This window comes from Callospermophilus lateralis, chromosome 3 (genome assembly GCF_048772815.1).
Source record: "Callospermophilus lateralis isolate mCalLat2 chromosome 3, mCalLat2.hap1, whole genome shotgun sequence".
In the NCBI taxonomy this organism is placed as follows: domain Eukaryota; kingdom Metazoa; phylum Chordata; class Mammalia; order Rodentia; family Sciuridae; genus Callospermophilus; species Callospermophilus lateralis.
Window position 1 is genome coordinate 193,853,855 of NC_135307.1, and position 20,583 is coordinate 193,874,437.

General features: G+C 46.1%; 1 protein-coding gene across 3 annotated transcripts in view; it reads left to right on the forward strand.

Moving 5' to 3' along the window:
- The window catches only part of Elmo2 (engulfment and cell motility 2), a 39,430-nt gene extending 19,077 nt beyond the window's left edge, over window positions 1–20,353 (forward strand). For 2 of the 3 annotated variants that reach the window (XM_076852015.2, XM_076852017.2), the window contains 14 exons: window positions 596–747; window positions 3,372–3,450; window positions 6,671–6,721; window positions 11,544–11,666; window positions 11,964–12,098; window positions 12,659–12,769; window positions 12,855–12,963; window positions 13,406–13,542; window positions 14,381–14,544; window positions 14,655–14,767; window positions 14,944–15,051; window positions 15,779–15,861; window positions 17,602–17,679; window positions 18,876–20,353. In XM_076852015.2, the coding sequence (XP_076708130.1) occupies window positions 596–747; window positions 3,372–3,450; window positions 6,671–6,721; window positions 11,544–11,666; window positions 11,964–12,098; window positions 12,659–12,769; window positions 12,855–12,963; window positions 13,406–13,542; window positions 14,381–14,544; window positions 14,655–14,767; window positions 14,944–15,051; window positions 15,779–15,861; window positions 17,602–17,679; window positions 18,876–19,076 (1,644 nt within the window). In that variant the 3' untranslated portion in view covers window positions 19,077–20,353. The remainder of the gene's footprint in view (window positions 1–595; window positions 748–3,371; window positions 3,451–6,670; window positions 6,722–11,543; window positions 11,667–11,963; window positions 12,099–12,658; window positions 12,770–12,854; window positions 12,964–13,405; window positions 13,543–14,380; window positions 14,545–14,654; window positions 14,768–14,943; window positions 15,052–15,778; window positions 15,862–17,601; window positions 17,680–18,875) is intronic. The other variant, XM_076852016.2, reaches the window with a different exon arrangement.
- The last annotated feature ends 230 nt before the right edge of the window (window positions 20,354–20,583 follow it).

Sequence of the window (20,583 nt, forward strand, 5' to 3'; positions counted from 1 at the left end):
CAGAAAACTGAACTACAGCCAATGAATAATATATCCCTTGACCTAGAATTTCCCCATTATTGGCTTGGGACATTGGGAACTTCCAAACACTGGAGGCATTTGGGCAAAAGTGAAATAACCATGTGTCAAGGATATTATAATGGGGGTTGAAAAGAGGGATTAGATTAAAAGACTTCAAGGTCCTTTCTGCCTCTCAAAGTCTGTGATGTTCTGAATGTGTATGGGGGAAAGTGTATGTCAGAAGCAGAGTAGATGAGATAAAATGAGATTCCAGCATCAGTAAATCTTTATAGTTTTCCACACTCAACTTGCTCAGCTTTCTCACACCTAAATCCTTGTTTTGAAGAAAAGGATTGAGCTCTTAGATTTTGAGGAAACATAATTGAGTGACTACTATAATCTGCCATTAAGATATTTGTGCCTAGGGAATGCTGGCACATTGGCCAGGGTACCATAAACCAGATACAACTGTCCACCTGGCCACAGCAGCCCGAATACAGGCATGCCCAAGGAAGGTGCCTCAGCGGCTCAGCTCTGCTGTTCAGCTCTCCTGGGCCCTGAGCTTCCCAACTGATTTGCTCCTCTCTGGGTCTAGATTGCAGGATATGTGAGCCAGCCCATGGTGGATGTGTCAATCCTTCAGAGGTCCCTGGCCATCCTGGAGAGCATGGTCTTGAACAGCCAGAGTTTGTACCAGAAGATAGCAGAGGAAATCACCGTGGGACAGCTCATCTCGCACCTGCAGGTGTAAGAGACCCCACCCTGCCTCTTCCCACTTCTTTGTTCTCATCCCTCCTCTTTTGTCTTCTAGTGCCACCTCTGCTTTTCATGTCTTCCAAGCTGTGCACATCCTTCATCCATCACCTCTTACACACGACTGTCAGATTCTCCCCATGATCCAAGCCTGATCACATCATGCGCTTGTCTGAACTCCTTGCCCCACAAGGCCACAGTGGAGCTTCTCCCAGTCTCCCCTGGGGACCACCTGGGGACCAGACAGAATTACATGCTGCTTCTCCTGTGGCCCTAACGGGCTCTGTTCGTACCTATGATAGTTATATTTATATGTAATACAGTGTCTTTATTATCTCCTTTCTATCTTATACTTGGAGCTTTATGAGAACAGGGACTGATCATTTTTGTGTCCCTGGCTTTGATTTAAGTAGAAGCTCAGTATTTGTTGGGTAAATGCTTGCTGAAAGAACAAGACGTGACTTCAGGAACCAGTAAAGATCCACCACGTTCTGCGGCCTAAAGGTCTCTGCCTTCAGCAAGTTACCTAGTTAGTCTCTTCTGGCCTCAGTTTCCTCATCTCTAGATTAGCGTCCCCATCTCCCAGACTGTGAGGACACAGGAGATTTTTAAAAGGCCTAGTATTGAGGTCAGCACATCTTAGGTATTCAGTAAATTCAGGGTGTTTTGCTTTTGTTTGTTTTTTTTTTTAAGAGGCTTTTTACATCCTAAAACATTTTGTTAGATAATAAAACCAGATGGCAAATGAACCTTTGGAAGGACTGTTTCTTTGCTCTCCGTTCCTTTTCTGCAGTTTGATCCAGGCTATACAGTTGAAGGGGGCTGGACTTCCCAATGCCAGGGGTATAATGCTGCAGACTCCCTGCACCCCTATGGTTCCCCACTGGGAGTGTACAGCAGCTCCGTCTTTACTTAGTTATGCTCCTGACCCATGTTTCCTTCCTAATCCAAGTAAAACAAAAGCACAGTGATTTCTTTGCACTTCTCATTTTATCTTGTCACTTTTAAGGAATTCTTCAGTTTTAACTTTCATACCTGAAGAGCCAACAGGGTTGATTAGTGGGAGGGAACATGAAGGTCACTGGATCGAGTTCAGATTTTCTGGTGACCTTGAACCTACCTCTCTGTTTCTTTGTGTGTGATTTGGGGACATCCCCAATTCCCTCCCTGAGGACGAAAGAGGACCATGGCACTTGTTAGAGATCTGTCATGACCACTTTCAGCCCATGGCTGATATCAGCACATTTATGTTCTGCTGTGTGGGCAGGGGCCACTTAGTGCCCTCCATAGAGTCTTGAGGTGTCCCTGCCTAACCAGGAAGCCCATGAGCCCCACTGGAAAAAGAGCCACAGGATGCTTCCACAACGTGGCAGGGGATGTCAAGTATCAGGATTATAAGATTCCAAAAATGGGTGTAGTTTTTTTTTGTTTTGTTTTTTGTTTTTTGTTTTTTGGGAAAAAGAGAGAAAGAGAGAATTTTTTAATATTTATTTTTTAGTTTTCGGCGGACACAGCATCTTTGTTTGTATGTGATGCTGAGGATCGAACCCAGCGCCACGTGCATGCCAGGCAATTGTTCTACCGCTTGAGCCACATCCCCAGCCCAAGTTTTTTTTTTTTTTAATAAAGTAGGATAAGTTTGTAGTCACACTTTAGAAAAGCACAATAAAGTACATTTTTGGCCAACCATCCCACTCTAGACATAACCACTGTTAAGTATTAAATATTCCTCTAGGTTTTTTTCTTTCCGTATTTTTAATAAAATTGGGGTCTTACTACGCATATTATGTGTACCTTGGTAATTTTTTTTAAACAAATAATATCTTGAACATTTTCCCATGTCAAAGATTCTTTTGACAGGGTAGTTCTAAAACTTTTTTGCATCCCAGACACCATTGAAAATCTAATACCAACTATGGACTCTTCTCTCTTTGGAAAAAGTATCATATATTTAATTAAATACATAGAATAATTTCTGAGCCATTCTGGGGTTCACAGTCTCTAAGCAGATCCCTGAATTTAAGGTTAAGAATCTACTTTTGCTGGACAATAGTGGCACATTCCTATAATTCCAGTGACTCAGGAGGGAAGCTAAGGCAGTAGGATCACAAGTTCAAGGCCAGCCTTAGCAATTTAGTGAGACCCTGTCTCAAAATAAAAAGATTTTAAAAGGCTTGGGGATGTGGCTCAGTGGTAGAGTGTCCGTGGGTTCAATCTGTAGTGCTATAAGACAACAACTGAACAACCCTCTAAACCATTATATGAATTAATTTTTTTAAAAAAGACAAAAAAAAAAAAGAATCTTTATCCAAATTCATGATTTTTAGTAATACTCAGGATTCATATATATAAAACAGAGTTGCTAATGGAAATATTTGGATTGCTTAACATTCTTTGATTTTTAATAGTTCTCTAGTAAAACACCTGATCAATAAATTTTGATTACTGTTTTGCATAAATTTCTTTTGCTGGATCATGAATATGCCCAGTTTAAATGCTTTTGAAACTCAGCCCCAGATTGTGATTTGTTTACAGTCTACAAGTGATTGTGTTAAACCATCTGTGAGTATGATCTCGGTCTTCTAATCTCCCTCTGCTTCTTTTCTCCATTGACACAGCTCCAACCAGGAGATTCAGACCTACGCCATCGCACTGATTAACGCACTTTTTCTGAAGGCTCCTGAGGACAAGCGACAGGTCTGTGGCTGCCTTTCCAAACTTTCCATTTGGGCTTTTCTGAGAGAATCCTCACTCTATCCAGTCTTTGCTCTGTAGAGAACAGAAATGCAACCATTTTCCCATGAGTTCCTCCTGACTTTCTGTGGTCAGAGCCCAGCAGGGTGGCTTGGCTAAGTAAGCCCTGGGAAGGCACCAGGAGGGGAAAGGAGCTGGGTCTTAGATCAGAGCAGGGCCTGAAAACTTTTCTTCTAAAAGGCCAGAGTAAATATTTCCCACTTCATGGACCATACAGTCTCTGTGGCAGCTGTCCAGCCTGGCCTTTGTAGCCATAGTAGCCACAGGGGGCAGGTAAATGAATGGTGTGGCTGTCTTCAGTGAAACTTTATTTACACAGACAGGCGTGTAACACGCCTGGTATAGCCCTAGCTTGCTAACTTCTGGGATAGAGGATCAAGAATAAGGAAGGGCAAGACCCTCTTGGCACCTCTGTTGAGTTCTGAGGAGTCTCAAACAAATGGAACTTAGCACCAAGTTTTCTGTTTAAAGGTCCTCTGATCCAAATCCTATATGTCTCTCTTTCCTTGTTGCTTAGCTATGTGACAGTAGGCAAATCACACTGCCTCTCTATTTCCTCCCCATAGCAGAGCAGCAGTAGCTGCGCGTTTACCTCATCAGGATGTCATTATGTGGACACCTGTTATACAATGAGAGAACCTGGCATCATCTGGGCAGTAGAACAGGCACTTACCTAAGAGTCAAGGGGCCTGAGACAGCTACTTTTCCTGCCTTTTGTTGAGCAAATGTTTTAACCTCTCTGGGTCTCATTTTCTCTTCCTGTAAGATGAAATGGCCAGATTAAATGATCTCTGAGGGCCCTTCCAACCCTTAACATTATAGGTCTCTCTGATAAATGCTCAACTCGTGTACAGAACTAAGGCTTTTTAGTTTTCTGTCAATATCATGGGCTCCATAAAGGGAAGTCCAAGTGGAATGGCCAAACTCTTGATAGATTATAGAGGGAGGAGCAAAAACATCTGTGGTTCTGTCTATCCTGTCTGTCCTGGATGGTGTGGCTCTGTTAAACTCCTCCTTCTGAGTCCTCCTCGTTTGAATGTAAGCTGAAGCTCATTCGTCTGCTTCTCTCTGTGCTTTTTGCTTTCTGCCGGCAGGACAAGCACCTTAATCCTCTAGACCTGCCTGTCACTGTAAGTAGCACCGCTGTGTGGAAGGGACCCTGGCTGTCTTCCAGGTGGGGAGGTCAAAGCTGGGCAGGAATCTTATGGGCGGATCAGGATGTTCAGGCTATGCCAAGGCCCAGGGAAAGGTTGAAAGATGTAAATCTCCTTTGTCAGGACCCAAGGGCGCTCAGCATCACAGGAAGGATTGAAGGCAGGTCTGCCCCAGGGAGTGAGGCCCAGTTTTTCCTTTGTGATTTGCTTTGCACATTCTGTGGTCAGCTAAGGAAGGTCAGATTCAAAAGTAGTCTGTGCCACATAAATATAAAATAAAGGCATTTTGTCTATCTACAACTAAATTTTTTTTTTTTTTTTTAAAGAATTGGGATTGTAACTCAGTGGTAGAGCACTTGCCTAGCATGTGTGAGGCACTGGGTTCCATCTGTAGCACTAAATAAATATAAATAAATAAAGATATTGTGTCCATCTACAACTAAAAATATTTAAAAAAAAAAAAAACTTGTGACTTTCACCCAGATGATGCCATGGAAGCATCGCCTCCTAATTTGTTATAGCAAAAGGGTGAAGGTCAATCCACATGCTTTGGGGAATTCAAGAAGACTTAATTGACAAAAGGGAGCCCACATGCTCATGTCTTGGTTAGAAGGAAGCTTCTAGAGGCCAGCTTTACGAGATACCAAAGGCAATGAGTGCTCCCTTCCCTAGTGTCAAGGAGAGGCTTTAGTGTGAGACCTTGTGCTCCAGCTCCCGGCCACAGTCCATTACTGATCACAGCAAGGTTAAATCTCGACTGACCTCCTATAGATACCAAAGAAGTTTCTAGGCCACTCTCCTCTCTGCCAGCAGTACGTGCTCAAGGCATGCAAAGTAAAACGTAGAGCTCCTGGCGGTGTCAGTCATCTGGGTCATGAGTAGAAATTGGAAATGAAAGAGGAAGGCCTTTCAGCTTGAGGGAAAATGACAGAGATCATAGATACTATACCACAGGAGAGGTGTTCATCTCCTTCAGGCTTATTGACTTAGAATTATCTATGAAATTAGGTGAAGGCAGCAGCTTAGAAAGTGAAATCATACTAATTAACATTGGGAAGAAGTGATGGCTGACATTGGAAGGAGGAGACGGCACTATTGTGAAAAGCTGTCAGGAAAATTAAAAGCATTGTAATCTGGGACCATTTTGTTTAGGGGAAAATAGCTTCACATTTCAATAGCTCTTCAGGGTGATACAGTGTCATAGCAGAGAATAATCACTGTTCTTTTTGATGAAGCCGAGTCCTTGGCAAAGATTAAATTATAACCATTGTAGTCTCTTCAGAATAAAGAATGTATATATTCTTAAAGATTTGCATAAGAATGGTAAAATAATAAACCTTTAAGATTTTGCTCCCTGGAAGGTTCATTTGTGTAGGATACTTTATTTCCTGGGCATGCAAAATAAGCAAATCATCACTGTCAAAATCTAAGCCAAATATAATGATTTTTTAAAACGGTAAATGAACCTATTATGAGAGCACATTACTCTCTAAGTAAGAGAGAAGCGATGGGGTTACTGTCTGTTTTGGGGCACCCATCCCCATCCCTGACTTTTGGGGAGCTGGAGGAGGGGCTGGGGCTAGCCTTTTGCTCAGTCTGGAGTCGGTGCTTCTGCAGAGTCCTGTCCAGCCTGGGCAATGGCCTGCAATGATGCCTGTAGTTTGGGAATCGTCGTGCTGCTCGTGCTCTGCGCAATGTCCATTGCCAGCATCCTTGTAACACAGTGTCTCATCGTCCATGTCCTTCTGTGAAGACATGTGGTTGATTGTGCCATTAGGTGGAAAGTTCTATTTGAATTGATTTGCACTCATTAAAAAGGAAGGGTGGTTCTTGATAGAGTGTAAGATACATTTGATGGTCAATAGATTTGTCTTCTCACCCACTTTTTGTTGGAAAGGGGAGAAAACTTAAAGAAAGGGAAAAGAAAAGCTGACATCACCTTCCTCTGGTTACTAATCACACGTGTGTGCATGCCATCTTTCCTTACATTTGCTTATTTTTTCCCACAGGATATGGCTAATGCATTTGCACAGAAGCACCTTCGATCCATAATCCTGAATGTAAGTCCCTAAACACATTTTGTTACTATTAATAGCAATTATAACTATCATTATAGTTATTATTATTATTAAAATCACTGTTGCGTATTAGGGTACACAGAGGGAACTTAATAGATATTAAACCTTTTGTTTTCATCATCTTTTTTGCTGCTCTGACCAAAAGACCTGAGAAGAACAATTTTAAAGGAAGAAAAGTTTATTTGGGGACTCACAGTTTCTCAGAGGTCTTGTTCCTAGACAGCCCACTCCAGCCCCAGAGGCTCAAGGTGTGGCAGAAATCATGGTGGAAGGACGTAGCAGAGGAAAGAAGTTCAGCATATCACATCGGAAGCAGAGAGAGAGCACTCAGCTCTGCAAGGACAAAATGTATACCTCAAAGGCATACCTCCAGGGAGCCACCTCTCCAGCCACACTGTACCTGCCTACAGTTACCATCCACTTAATCCGCATCTGGAGACTATTGTACTGATCCCGTTAAAACACTCATAACCCAATCATTTCACCTCTAAACTTCTTTGCATTGTCTCATACTTGGGCTTTTGGGAAACACTTAATATCTAAACCTTAACACTTTTTCTATCATGCTGGGGATCAAACCTAGGGCCTTATGCATGCTAGGCAAGCACTCTACCACTGAGCTACATCCCCAACCCACTACACTGTTCTTAAACTGTTAAGATTTTCATATAATCCTCTGTAAGCAGAGTTGTCTCTGGGAAGCCATCCCACTAGGAATTCCAGCACTTCAAGAAGAGACTAAGGCCAGCTCTACTGCTTGACTACTTGTTACAACTCCAGAATGTTCATCAGAGGGCGTATGTTAAAATAGGCACAATAATTGGGTGTGGTGGCACACACCTAGAGTCCCAGTGACTTGGGAGGCCAAGACAAAGTTTGCAAGTTTAAGACCAGCCTGGGCAACTTACTGAGACCCTGTCTCAAAAAGATCTGGGGATGTAGCTTAATGGTAGAGCAGCCCTGGGTTCAATCCCCACAAAAGAAAGAAAAAAAAAAAAAGGAAAGCAATTCACACTGATTATAAGCCTGAATCATGTAGGGCACTGATGAGATGAATAAGAGTGCATGCTCTCAAAGATCTTTGGTCAGTAGGAAAAACAGTGATGGTAGCATGATGTGGTCAGTGCTTCTGTAGAGATTTGTGGTCTTGAAGAGGACAACAGGAGCAATGAATCCTCACCTAGATTCAGCGTTTCAGGAAGCCTTTAGAGGAGTCTTTGGGTAAGCCCTGGAGGACGAGTAGGCACACCAGGAAGAACAGGGTCCAGCTGGAATCACGCACTGTATGACTGAGCGCAGGAGAGGGCAAGCAGCATAGGGACCAGATCCAGGAACGCCTTAGTCTAGGGGCAGTTGAGGGGATTTACTCAGTGGCAAGAGAGCTGGTTTGCATTTTAGAAAGACCACAAGAAAGAGATGTGTTGTTTCCTCAGGGGGGAAGAAGAGAGGAGAGGAGAGAAGGAATTGCCAGGCAGGGTTCTGGAAGGAGGGTCCTGTGCTATTACTGTGGTGGTGTTGTCAGGTGCAGGAGGACAGAGTGGGTAGTAGGGGAGCTGGGAGCTGGGAAGGAAAGCCAGGGATCTAGAATAAAAGGAAACAATTCTATTAGTTGTCAAAAACAAGAGACCACAGTGAAGGGAATAAGGAAAACTCAGGAGTCAAGTGTTAAAAAGTAATGCTGAACATGGACCTTGGAGTTGATGAGTCCCTGCTCTGTGATTTTCCAGTCTGCTTTGATCTTGAACAGTTCAATTCACATCTCTGGGCTTTAATTTGCTCATCTAGATGCAAGGACTAAATGAGATGCGCATGTGCACACATAGACACAGACATACTCGTGCTCAGCAGGGTGCCTGGCACTTGGTAAGCCTCCACTCTATGGGCAGAACAGGAAGCAAGGGTGATGGAATTCAGGAAGTAAGCCCTGAGCACCTTTGAAAAGGAGCCGTCAGCTGTTTTGAACTTGAGTCTATAAGCTTCACCTTGCAGAACTTTGCTTCTCTCTGCTATCTAATCGGTAGTAGTCAAAGCCCAGCCACCAGCCCAGGAGGAAGGGCTCCAGCTAATACTGGAATGCAGCCCCCAAGTGACTGGGAGTGCACAGGTACTCATGCATGGCTGGCGACACTTCTGAGCAGCTCTCCAGGCACCCTCATCTTCATGTGGGGTTGAGGGTGCCCCTCCAGGGAAATTTAATTATGTTTGAGACTTATTTTCCTGAATAGGCTTAGAAAATCAGCTCATTTCTGGACAAATCTTGTGAACAAGCAAAAATTCCACTATAGAAGATGACTCAGCATCAGGCCTTAAATGACCTGCCAGGAAATGGTTAATGCATGCTCACTGAAGCCCAGGGATTTAGATGGTTGGCAGTGGAGTAAGCCGAGTAAGCCTTCAGGCAAGACCTCCAAAGCTACAGCTGTACTTCCCAGGCCTTTGCTGGCTAGAGTAATTAACCACCTTTCCATCATGGTGTCTCTTTAGTTTGAGAAAGGTGATTAAAGTGAATGAAAACAAAGAGCCGGAGAAATCAGGGTAGTAGCAAGAGGGAACAGTAAAGAAAAGGTTCAGTGGGCAGAAGAGGCATGGAGGGGGTAAGAAACGGCAGAGGCAGGGCAGAGAGTCCAGGCCATGAGAGCGCAGAGAAGGAGACAGCTTGGGCACAGGCATTCTGGAGAGACAGAGGGCTAGAAGGAGTCCCCAGTTCAGAGGGAGGGTGAGGCAAGAATTGACTCAACTGCATTGGCACTTGCTCTAGTTTATGGAAGTGCTGTCCAAAATGGTAGCCACTTGGCACTTGAAATGAGTCTAGTGTGGCTAGGAAATGAATGTGCAATTTTAATTTCAATTAAATTTAAATACTCATACTCTGATTATGGCAACTCTACTGGGTAGCACCATCCAAATGAGGAAGAAAGCACAGAGTCACAGCTAGGGAAGAGGTCTAGAGCAGCCCAGCTGGTGGAAATAAAGTTTATCCACATATTTAATTTCAAATGTTTTGGTTACAACATTAAAAAAGGAGTAAGGGATGCCATGCACAGTGGAGCACACCTATATTCCCAGTGGCCCAGGAGGCCAAGGCAGGAGGATCACAGATTGAAAGCGAGCCTCAGCAACTTAGTGAGGCCCTAAGCAACTTAGCAAAATCTTGTCTCAAAATAAATAATAAAAAAACATAAAAACGAGCTGCAGATGTGGCTCAGTGGTTAAGTGCCCCTGGGTTCAATTCCCAGTCCCCCCCACCCCACTGCCCCCAGAAATGGAGTAAGGAAAACTGAGTATAGTGGCATATGCCTATAAATCCCAGTCACTTGGAGGCTAAGACAGGAGGATCACAAGTTCAAGGCCAGCCTGGGCAACTTAGGGAGACCCTGTCTCAAAATGAAAGAATTTTTAAAAAGCTGGGGATATAGTTTAGTGGTGAGCACTTGCCTACTATTTTCAAGACCCTGTGTTTTATCCCAGTTTGGCAAAGAAGAAAGGAATAGGGGAAATTAAGCTTAATGATATAGTTCATTTAACCTAAGATACCCCAAACATCATTTCAACGTGTAATGAATATAAACCATTATTAATGACATATTTTACATTTTTTTCTCATACTAAATTTTCAAGTTGTGGTACTCATTTGACACAACACACTGGCTTGGACTAGCTACCTGTCAGGTGTTCAATGGCCACTTGTTGCCTAGTGGCCACAGTTGGACTGCAGAGGTCTATGGAGATTAATCTAGAGCCAGAGCAAGCTCTACAGAGAACTGACCTAAGGCTGAGGGAGCTTGGAAAGATAGGTGTCTAGAGTTAGAGACCTCTGGAGAAGGGGCAGCAGGAGAGAGCTTCCTGCCCCGCAGCCACTAGCCACAATGGCTGGGGAGACAAAGAATTGTTAATCTAAATAGGTTTTAACTGATTTAAATATAAATAACCAGCACTTTGGACTGCACAGCTCTGGAGACAGGGCTGCTGAGAAGAGACCCTGAAGACACAGCGGAGGGATGTGGGAAACTTGATAGAGGCTCATGTGAACCAGAAAGAACCCCAGTGACAGGATTTAGGACGGTGGATGAGACAGAGTGGGGGAGCCGGGAAGGTACAGGGAGCCAGGAGGAAAGGGAGGGTTTCATGGCAGATGGAATGAGGGCACCTGAAGTGGGGCGGGCATGGGATCAAAGCGAGAGGCCATGAGGGGAGGGTGGGGCCACCAAGGGGGAGGACAGAGGAGGACAAAGGACCTGATGGGGGATACAGGAGCAGGACATACACAGATAATGGGACAGAGGGGCACAGGTGTGAGAGAGAAAGGAGGGGACAGGGCAGTATAAGGAGTTGGACAATAGCATTTCTTCAATAGCATTTGAAGAAAGTGATCTTCCTAAAGCTTCTCTACTGGGTGAAGCCATGGAAACATTTATTTTTTAAGGAAAAAGTGGCCCTTTTTCCATGACCTATCTGTTGCCCTGGACTTAGTGTAGGGTCCAGCCCTGAGGCCCCATCTTCTAACCTTGATGGGTGGCCCCATGGCAGGCACAGTTGAAGCAGGTGCAGCTCTGCCCTCCATTCCACCTCGCCGTGGACGGAGTACAGAGGAAGGGCGGGCGCCCTCAGCCTCCCTCAGCCTCCCTCAGCCTGGCCTGTGTGGCTCAGGTGCCTGACTCCAGCCCTTTCACACTGTGCCTCCTTCCAGAACACGCAGTCCCTGGGTGCTTGTTCCCTACCGTGCACTGTTTTCACCAGCATGTCTATGGCACTTCTTCAGAAAGAGACAGTTCAGCCCCCTGCTCTCTGCCTTTGCCTTTTCTAGCATGTGATCCGAGGGAACCGCCCAATCAAAACAGAGATGGCCCATCAGCTCTATGTCCTTCAAGTCCTGACCTTTAACCTTTTGGAAGAAAGGATGATGACCAAGATGGACCCTAATGACCAGGCAGGTGCTAAGTGGGATAGTGCCTTCCTGCTTAGAGTGCTGTTTTATTACCCCTGCTGTGCATCCCTTTGGTCTGTGCCAGGTACTGTGTGTGGTCTTTATCTTCCCTGAAAAGTAGTGTGGTGTTTGCCTACTAAGGGAGTCTCTGGGCCTTGCCTATTTCTGCTGGGGTAGAGGCAGTGCCTCCCAAGAGATTGATTGGGGCCAGAATTTGGCTCTGGATAGCCTGCCCCACTCTTGCCTTCTTCCTTCCCTTGGCTGACTGACTCACTTGCTGATTGTCTCTTCACCTGTCAGGCTCAAAGAGATATTATATTTGAACTAAGGAGGATTGCGTTTGATGCTGAATCTGACCCTAGCAATGTTCCTGGGAGTGGGACTGAAAAACGCAAAGCCATGTACACCAAGGACTACAAAATGTTGGGATTTACTGTAAGTAAAGAATAGAGGATGGTAGGCTTTCCCCTCTGACAGGAAGTCAGAAGGTTCATCTAGACAGGCTGATAACTCTTCCTTCATAATGGTAGCCTTGGGTCTTGATGTTTGGTTTGCTTTGGTAGTAGCAAGTTTGCAAGTTTTTGTGCAACATTTGGCCCCCTGAAACACATTCATCAGGGGGCGGGCCCAGGAGGTCTGCCACAGTGGGTAGAATGGGGACCTGTCCCCTAAACAGCTAGGTTCTTTGCAAAGCTATCATGACAATTTTATGGTAGAACATGACTGTAGGGTGGAGTTGGTTTATGGATTTGCTGCATACCTGCTCAGTGCCTGGCAGCAGCTAGGCCCTGGGATGCACGATGAGGCAGCCACAGTCCAGCTCTCTGAGAGCTCCCAGATCAGTCACAGAGATGGGAATGCAAAAAGAGCTAGGACCAAGGTAGAAAGCATGAGGTGCTGGCAGCAGACAGAGGGAGAACATAGGGCTTCCCTTAAGGTCTTTGCACACATGGGAGCACTACTGAGTCTTAGATCAGTTGTCTCTGTTTCTCCAGAACCATATCAACCCAGCCTTGGACTTTACCCAGACTCCTCCTGGAATGCTGGCCTTGGACAACATGCTGTACTTGGCTAAAGTCCACCAGGACACCTACATCCGGGTAAAGGTGGCAGGAGTTGGCCTTGCTCCCAGTGCCCATCTCTTGTCTTCCTCCCTCACCTCCCTAATCCTCCTTTGTGTCTTCCCCACAGATTGTCTTGGAGAACAGTAGCCGAGAAGACAAACATGAATGCCCATTTGGCCGTAGTGCCATTGAGCTCACCAAAATGCTCTGTGAAATCCTGCAGGTTGGGGAACTGCGTAAGTCTCTGCAGCTTCCTCTCCTCCTTTAGCCAGTGTTGTTGCCAGGAATCTTTTGAGACTGCAAGTTGTCAACAGTTAGATGTCAGTGGCCTGGACAACCTTGGGGTGTTTTAAATTACTACCTGAGCTGGTCATCCGTCTTATCTTTGTGGGAATCATGGTCATTACTTTGTTTAAGCTGGTAATTTGAGGTGTAATCAGAAGGTGCAGCACTGTGTGTCAGAGGTAGCTGGGCCCTAACAGGGTAGAGGAAACCAGGAAAAGCAGCCTGGAGAAGAAAGCTAGGGAGGGAGAAAGGCCCACCCGTGCTTCCTGGCAGCCTTGGTTCTTGGTCTGCTCTGGTTCTTTGGAGCTTTGGTGCAGAGAACCAAAGCTGCTGGATGTGAGCTCCCAGGCCCCATGGACAGAGCCTTCGGCCTTTGTTACTCTCCTCCTGCAGCAAACGAAGGGCGCAATGACTACCACCCGATGTTCTTTACCCATGACCGAGCATTTGAAGAGCTCTTTGGGATCTGCATCCAGCTGTTGAACAAGACCTGGAAAGAGATGAGGGCAACAGCAGAGGACTTCAACAAGGTCAGTGTCACCAAGCTGCTCTGAGGCCCATGCAAGATTATCACTCAGTGGTCTCTGACAGCTGGCCAGTGCCGGGGGAACCCCTGAGAGAGAAAACCAGCTTTGTCTGCAGTGCCGAGTCACAACACTGAGGTGTTGGAGAGCCATGGTCTCATCTGGTTGTGACTTCCTCTGTGACCTTGAGTGGGAGGCTTGTTGCCCAAGGCCCTCATTTGCCCAATGAAGCCAGCACCTGCCCCTCCTATCTCCCTTGGCTGGAGGCAGGAAAATTAGCATAGCAGAATAGCTGTGGCTTATCGTGCACTGAGTGTGGTTGCTGTTGAACTGCCGATGTTGAGAGACTTCAGGAGGCCACAGGCATCCTCTGTGCATCATGGATTTTAATCGATAATCGTCCCTTGGTGCTTTCGGGGTGTCCACTCTATAGAGCACTGTGCCAGGCCCTTGCATGCTGACACTCTAGGAGCTGAGGGTTTTAAAGTTAATCTTATCTCATTTAAAAAATAGAAAAGTATAAAGAAGAAAACGTCACCTATAATTCTACCACCCAGCACCAGCCACTGCTGTGTTGTGCCCTATTCTTCCCCACAGCTTTCCCATCCTCAGTGAGGCCATCCACACACCCAGTAGGGCAGCCAGACCATCAGCACACCACGGTGTGCCAGGCACCGTGCTTGCCTTCCATCTAACCATTTGTCACTTGACCTGAGTAGCCACTAAAGGGTGTCCCTTAGAAAGTCACCCAGCAGGTATCTCTAGGACTCGGGACTCAGGAGCTGAGGAGAGCCTGTCCCTTTATCAGAGCAGTGGCATGAGTTGCTGCCTTCTTTCCTCTCAGGTTATGCAGGTCGTCCGAGAGCAGATTACGCGAGCTTTGCCCTCCAAACCCAACTCCTTGGATCAGTTCAAGAGCAAACTGCGTAGCCTAAGCTACTCCGAGATTCTAAGACTGCGCCAGTCTGAGAGGATGAGTCAGGATGACTTCCAGTCCCCGCCGATTGTGTAAGTGCTGTCCTGGAGGAGCCTGGGAGGGAAGGGGCAGCTGCCAGCTGTGCCCTCAGGAGCACCACATCCCCATGACCTTCTCCTTACTCAGTGCGTGTCCACCCTAGGGAGCTGAGGGAGAAGATCCAGCCTGAGATCCTTGAGCTGATCAAGCAGCAGCGCCTGAACAGACTCTGTGAGGGCAGCAGCTTCCGAAAGATAGGGAATCGCCGAAGGCAAGGTGAGGAGACGAGGAACACTGGGCTGGTCCTCACCCACAGACTCCCTGTGGCCAGGAGGAGGCTGCCTGGTGGCCCCTGGAGGGAGCAGGCAGGCCAGTCGTCCTTCTGTCTTTTGTGGGCCCAGGCCTTTCCCAGTACTGTCCCAGTCCACCGGCTTGGTTTCCTTGTATTCCAGAACGGTTCTGGTACTGCCGATTAGCACTGAACCACAAGGTCCTGCACTACGGCGACTTGGATGACAACCCTCAAGGAGAGGTGACATTTGAATCCTTGCAAGAGAAAAGTAGGTTCATTTCTCTGCTGATGTGTTGTAGTAGCTAGACTTGACAGCAGACCTGAATTCTAGTCCTGGCTATTTGAGTGTCTGTTCTTGGGCCCAAGCTCGCTCAGAACCTGTTTCCTTATCTGCCAGAGATCACCTGCCTGGCCCACCTCTCAGGTTGTTTGGGGAATTGATGAGGTCACAGATGTGTACATGCCCTGTAGGTTGTAAAAAGCTCTGGTGCTGGACAGCCTGAATTTAGATCCTGGCTTTCCCCCTAATTAGTGATTAATTCTGATTAATTGCAAGTTAACTCTCCCCTCTGCTTTGGGTGTTTCTGTAAAATGGTAATGATGATCACCCTCCTAGAGGTCTGCATGGGTGGTGAAGAATGGCTGGTGGGCAGTTAGCCCAGTCTTCAGCTGCCACTGACCTTCGCTCTGATGGCATTGTCACCTTCATTCTGTGAAGTGTCCAAGGCCCCACTCCTTGGGAATTAAACCAGGAGCCCCACAGTGATGCCCAATGAGGCAGCCTCACTAAACCATGGTCTATGGAAAGTGACCAAGGAGGAGGGAACACTGCAAGGCCATGGTCTACAGCCACTCTTCCTGAGGCACTAGAGCCCCTCAAGTCTGGGATCTGCAGCTCCCTGGCACTCTGCCCAGGGCTTCCCTTCCAGCCCTGAGGCAAGCACTGACCAGCCTGCAGCATCAGCTTCCAGATGCTAATTCCCACCATTTATCAGTTCCTGTTGCAGACATTAAGGCCATTGTCACTGGGAAAGATTGTCCCCACATGAAAGAGAAAAGTGCTCTGAAACAGAATAAGGTGAGTGGAAAGACAGTCCTGAGCAGCCGGCACAGTGATACCTGCAGAGTGCAGCCAGTGGGGGGTGTTGTTTAGCCACATGCTCATTCTCTTCCCCTCTCTTTAAGTTATTTTTGAATGTTCTAGTAAGAATTTTGAACATACAAAAAAATACATAGAACCCCCATGCCTCACCCAGCCTCAGCAACTGTGGCCCATTCGGCCGTCACTTCTTCCTCTCCCTGTGACTTTGAAGAAAACCCCTAGGGTCACATCATTTCATCTGTGAATGTCTAAAACATAACACTCTTTTAACAGGAAAAGTAGTTGTTTTAATCAAATACTTTCTACATGTTGGGATGTCCACCAATTGTCTTATAAATGTCATAATATCTTCATGTAAAGGTTTAGATGCGTACTCACACACCTTCATAACCATTTTGGCAGGGGAAGGGTGGGGCAGTATCAGGGATTGAACTCAGGAGCACTGGACCACTGAGCCACGTCTCCAGCCCTATTTTGTATTTTCTTTAGAGACAGGGTCTCACTGAGTTGTTTAGTGCCTCGTTGTTGCTAAGGCTGGCTTTGAACTCATGATCCTCCTGCCTCAGCCTCCCAAGCCACTGGGATCACAGGCATGTGCCACCATGCCCAGAATAGCCATTTTATTTAAATCAGAATCCGAAGTCTATACATCATAAGTCTTTTTTAAGTTTTTTCATTCCTAAGTTCCCCTGCTGTATTTTCCATCTTTTTTTTTTTTTTTTCTTCTTGTTTTAGTTTATTTGTTGAAGAAATCAGGTTGCTTGTTTGGTAGTTTCTCAGAGACTAAATTTTGCTTAATGTCTCCCTATGGTCTAGTTTAATTTGCTCCTCTGTCCCAGATCTGTAAATTGGTAGAGGGATCTAGAGGTTTGATTTGGTTCACGTTTGTCCTTTTTCTGGCAAGACCCCTCACAGATTGTCTTGTGATCTGTCAGGAGGCTCCTAAGGTCTGGTGTCTCCTTTGGGCCACATCAGCAGACTCACTGCTGGTGCCCACACGTCGTTAGTAAGTTAAGATTTGCAAATAAGGGACATCCCAATGTAGTTATTCCTTTTTCACTTATGAGCTGAACTTCTCTGTCTGAAATTTGCCCTTATTTAGTTTTGGTTTCCTAGGAGTACAGTTCATGTAAGAAAGGAAGATCCATGCTTGATTCTTTTTTCTTATGTATGTACTTTTAAGACAGTGAGCGCCCTGTTATCATTCAATACTGTCTATTTTGCTTTGTTTTTTTAGTGTTATTATGAAGTCATGGATATAAGCAATTTATATTTGTTTCATTCAGTCCATTGCAGTTATTTTATTGATGCTCAAATTGTCTTTGTCTGCAGTTTGTTTTTTGGTAATTTTTAAAAAATTGTTAAGACTTCCGTGTGCTAATTACAGCATGATAGAAAGAGGAAACCAGTCATTTTTAATGTAAAATAAAAAAGTTTTAAGCAACATACAGTCAAGGACACTGACATGCAAGGGTTCCGAGTGTTGAAATGACTTGTCCCATCTTAAAAGTATTACCACATTTTAGGTAGAACTTAGGTGAAGAGTTAAAGTTGATGACCACTGGGCCTTATCTCTAGCCACACCTGTGTGCATGCCTGCAGGCCTTGGGGATATCACAAGTAAATCAATGCATTTGGTGACTTTGGCCAAGATCTTGATGTGCAGAGCCCAGGCCATTCTGTTGTTCCAAGTAACTGCCATCCTTTCTCCTTTAGGAGGTGTTGGAACTGGCTTTCTCCATCCTGTATGACCCTGATGAGACCTTAAACTTCATCGCTCCTAATAAATATGAGGTGAGCAGTGTGCTGCTGCCCGGAACAGCAGAGTCCTCACCAGAACTCTGCAGCGGGGTGGAGGAGGGGCAGAACAGGAGCATCCATCTCAAAGCAGGTGGCCGAGCAGATCATGCAGTCCATCAGATGCTGAGAATTTGCCACACTGTGGGCCTTTCACTGCATACTGGTCTTCCCAGGTTATTCTTTAGCAATAGCCAAATATTGGAAACATGGACTCAACTAGGGACAACTTATTCACCTGGGACTAGAAAAATTCTCTTTTCATTTCTTCTGTGGTTCCCAATACAAATTTGACTTGACAGGTTCTCCCTACTCAGGGCTCCCAGTCACATGTCATGGATCCAGCCTGGGCTTTGAAGCCAGTGGATCTGGTTCTTCTGACAAGGGGCCTGCATTTCTACCCACAGCTCTGGAAGATGCGGGACATTAAATGAGTAAATGCAGTTGAAACCCTACGTGCCTGGTGACCTCTGAGAGCCATCAGTGAGAACCAGAGGCCAGGTGTTGAGAAGAACATACAGTTGGTAGGGTCTGAGCTGCCAGTAGAGTTTAGGTGGGAGGAAAGGAAGGATGCGCAGGCAGGGAGCCAGGTGAACAAGGCAGGAGGGCAGGAAAACGGCAGCAGAGAATACAGGAAGATTTCAGGGGGGAGGTTGGGAAGAATTGTAAGTTATTCCCTCCCATCTCGACACCTCCAGCTCAATTTCTTTAGTACCTACCTACTTTTTTAACATTTATTGACTGATCTTTTTAATTTACTTTTTTTTTTTTTAATAAAACTGAGATACTTCCATATTCCTGTATGGGTCCTATTTTATCCACCTAACACCCTCTGCCCCATATGCCTCCAGTTTTGGGGACTGACTAGCATTCACTGACCACCATAATCATGACAGATCTGTACCCAACTTCAGGTAGGTGTTGCTCCAGATTTAGGTCTCATTTTGCTTTATTAATTATTTTTAGGCCACATTTCATATTATTTTAGGAAGTTTAACTGTAAATCTTCCATAAAAACCAGAATTAGTAATAAAAAGTGACTACTTCCCACTTTATCTTTGCTATGACCAGTTTTGCCTGTTCTAAACAATGCAAAGGGGACCATGGTAAGTTCCATCAGAACAGGGACTCTGGCAGGATCTCTTGTGGCCCCATGGCTACCATGTGACATTTTTGCAACTTGCTCCCCACAGTACTGCATCTGGATTGATGGCCTCAGTGCCCTTCTGGGTAAGGACATGTCCAGTGAGCTGACCAAAAGTGACCTGGATACCCTGCTGAGCATGGAAATGAAGCTGCGGCTCCTGGACCTGGAAAACATCCAGATTCCTGAAGCACCGCCACCAGTCCCCAAGGAGCCCAGCAGCTATGACTTTGTCTATCATTATGGCTGAGCCTGGAGCCAGAGACCACAGTACCCAGGAGGGATTTGGGCCCAGGAGAGACACTCAGCTCTGGTGCCTTGTCTTTTGCTTGTACAGAAACTACAGTGATGGTGGTGGCCAGTAAATGCCAGCCACTCCTCAAACCCACCTCAGACCACACAGAGCTTCTTCCTGGTCCCTGCCTACTAGGAGTCATGGAGGCAGGGTGCTTTGCCTTCCCATCACCGCAAAGCCTGGGATTGGGCCATGAGGAATGAATGATAGGTGCCCTGCCTTCCAGCCTAGAAACTGTTGTCTTGAACTGGGTTTAACAGCAGCCACCCACCTTCCTTCCTGAGGCTGCTCTTGTTGGCTGGATCCCACATGAGCCAGAGATGGCTCAGGAAAAGCTGCATGCAGAGGACAGGTAATCCCGGCATGTTGAGAGCCTTGGAGTGGCTGCCTTTGGGTGGATTTGAATATAGGCCTTGTGCCTTTGCTTTGTCTTCTTTGTGAGGGCTCACTCTAGCCTCATCTGGTACCGAGATGTTGCTGCTTCTGAGGTTTGGCTCTAACATCTCTGGTCTCCAGAGCTATCAGATCTCTCTTGCCCATGAAGGTATCAGAACAGATGGATGTTCCTCCATACAAGCTCTCCGTCTCTTCCGGCCAGGCAGAGACCTCCAATCCAAGTCCTGCCCTCTTAGTTTCAGGAACACTGCAGGGAAAGCCCCGCTGAGGCCTAGGTCAGGACTGACTGTGGTCACAGGATTCCCCCTGGTTGCCCCTACATTTATCTTTCCTTCCTGGAGAAATCTCCCACTGGCTTGAACTGCAGCCCCTCCAGTTTGTTTTCCTTTGGCCTCCAGACTGTAGGAAGTTTACCTTCCCTTCTCTCCTTCCTAGTGCTGTGGTTTCTGCCACTGGCCATGATTTCAGGGAGCTGGCTGGGGTCAGCCAAGGCCACAGCTGTGCTATGGGGCTTCCCTGGTGCTTCAGCACTTGAACCACATGCACATCCTCTCCCCTTGGACCCGTTAACACAGTGGCATTCAGTATTGATACCCTGGCATGGTAGGTACTACCCAATGAAGAGTGTACTATATATTTTCTTTACTATAGGCCATACTTATACAGACATGTATATATATTTATATAATATCTACCTATCCTAGGACAGAATGTTTGCAGGGCAGTAAAATGGGGAAAAAGTAACACTCCCAATTGTGAGCCAAGAGTAACCAGAGAACAGCCAGGAGCTTCCTGTCAGTAACCAGGTTTTCAATAAATACTCTTTCATGTACAAATTGTGGTTCCTGTTAACAGCTGTTTCCCTGCACTTGCTCCCTGCCCAAGGGTGGAGTCACCTTGGTCGTCTTCATTTTAGTATACCTGGGAGGCTACAAAACTCCAGGTGGAGCCATTAGCCACTCCAAAAGTCCCTTCCTCCTCCTCATCCACGCCCCCCCCAGCACACACAGCACACATCTGCTGGTGAAGAACTCTCACAGATTGTGTACTGGGACAAAGTGTTTCC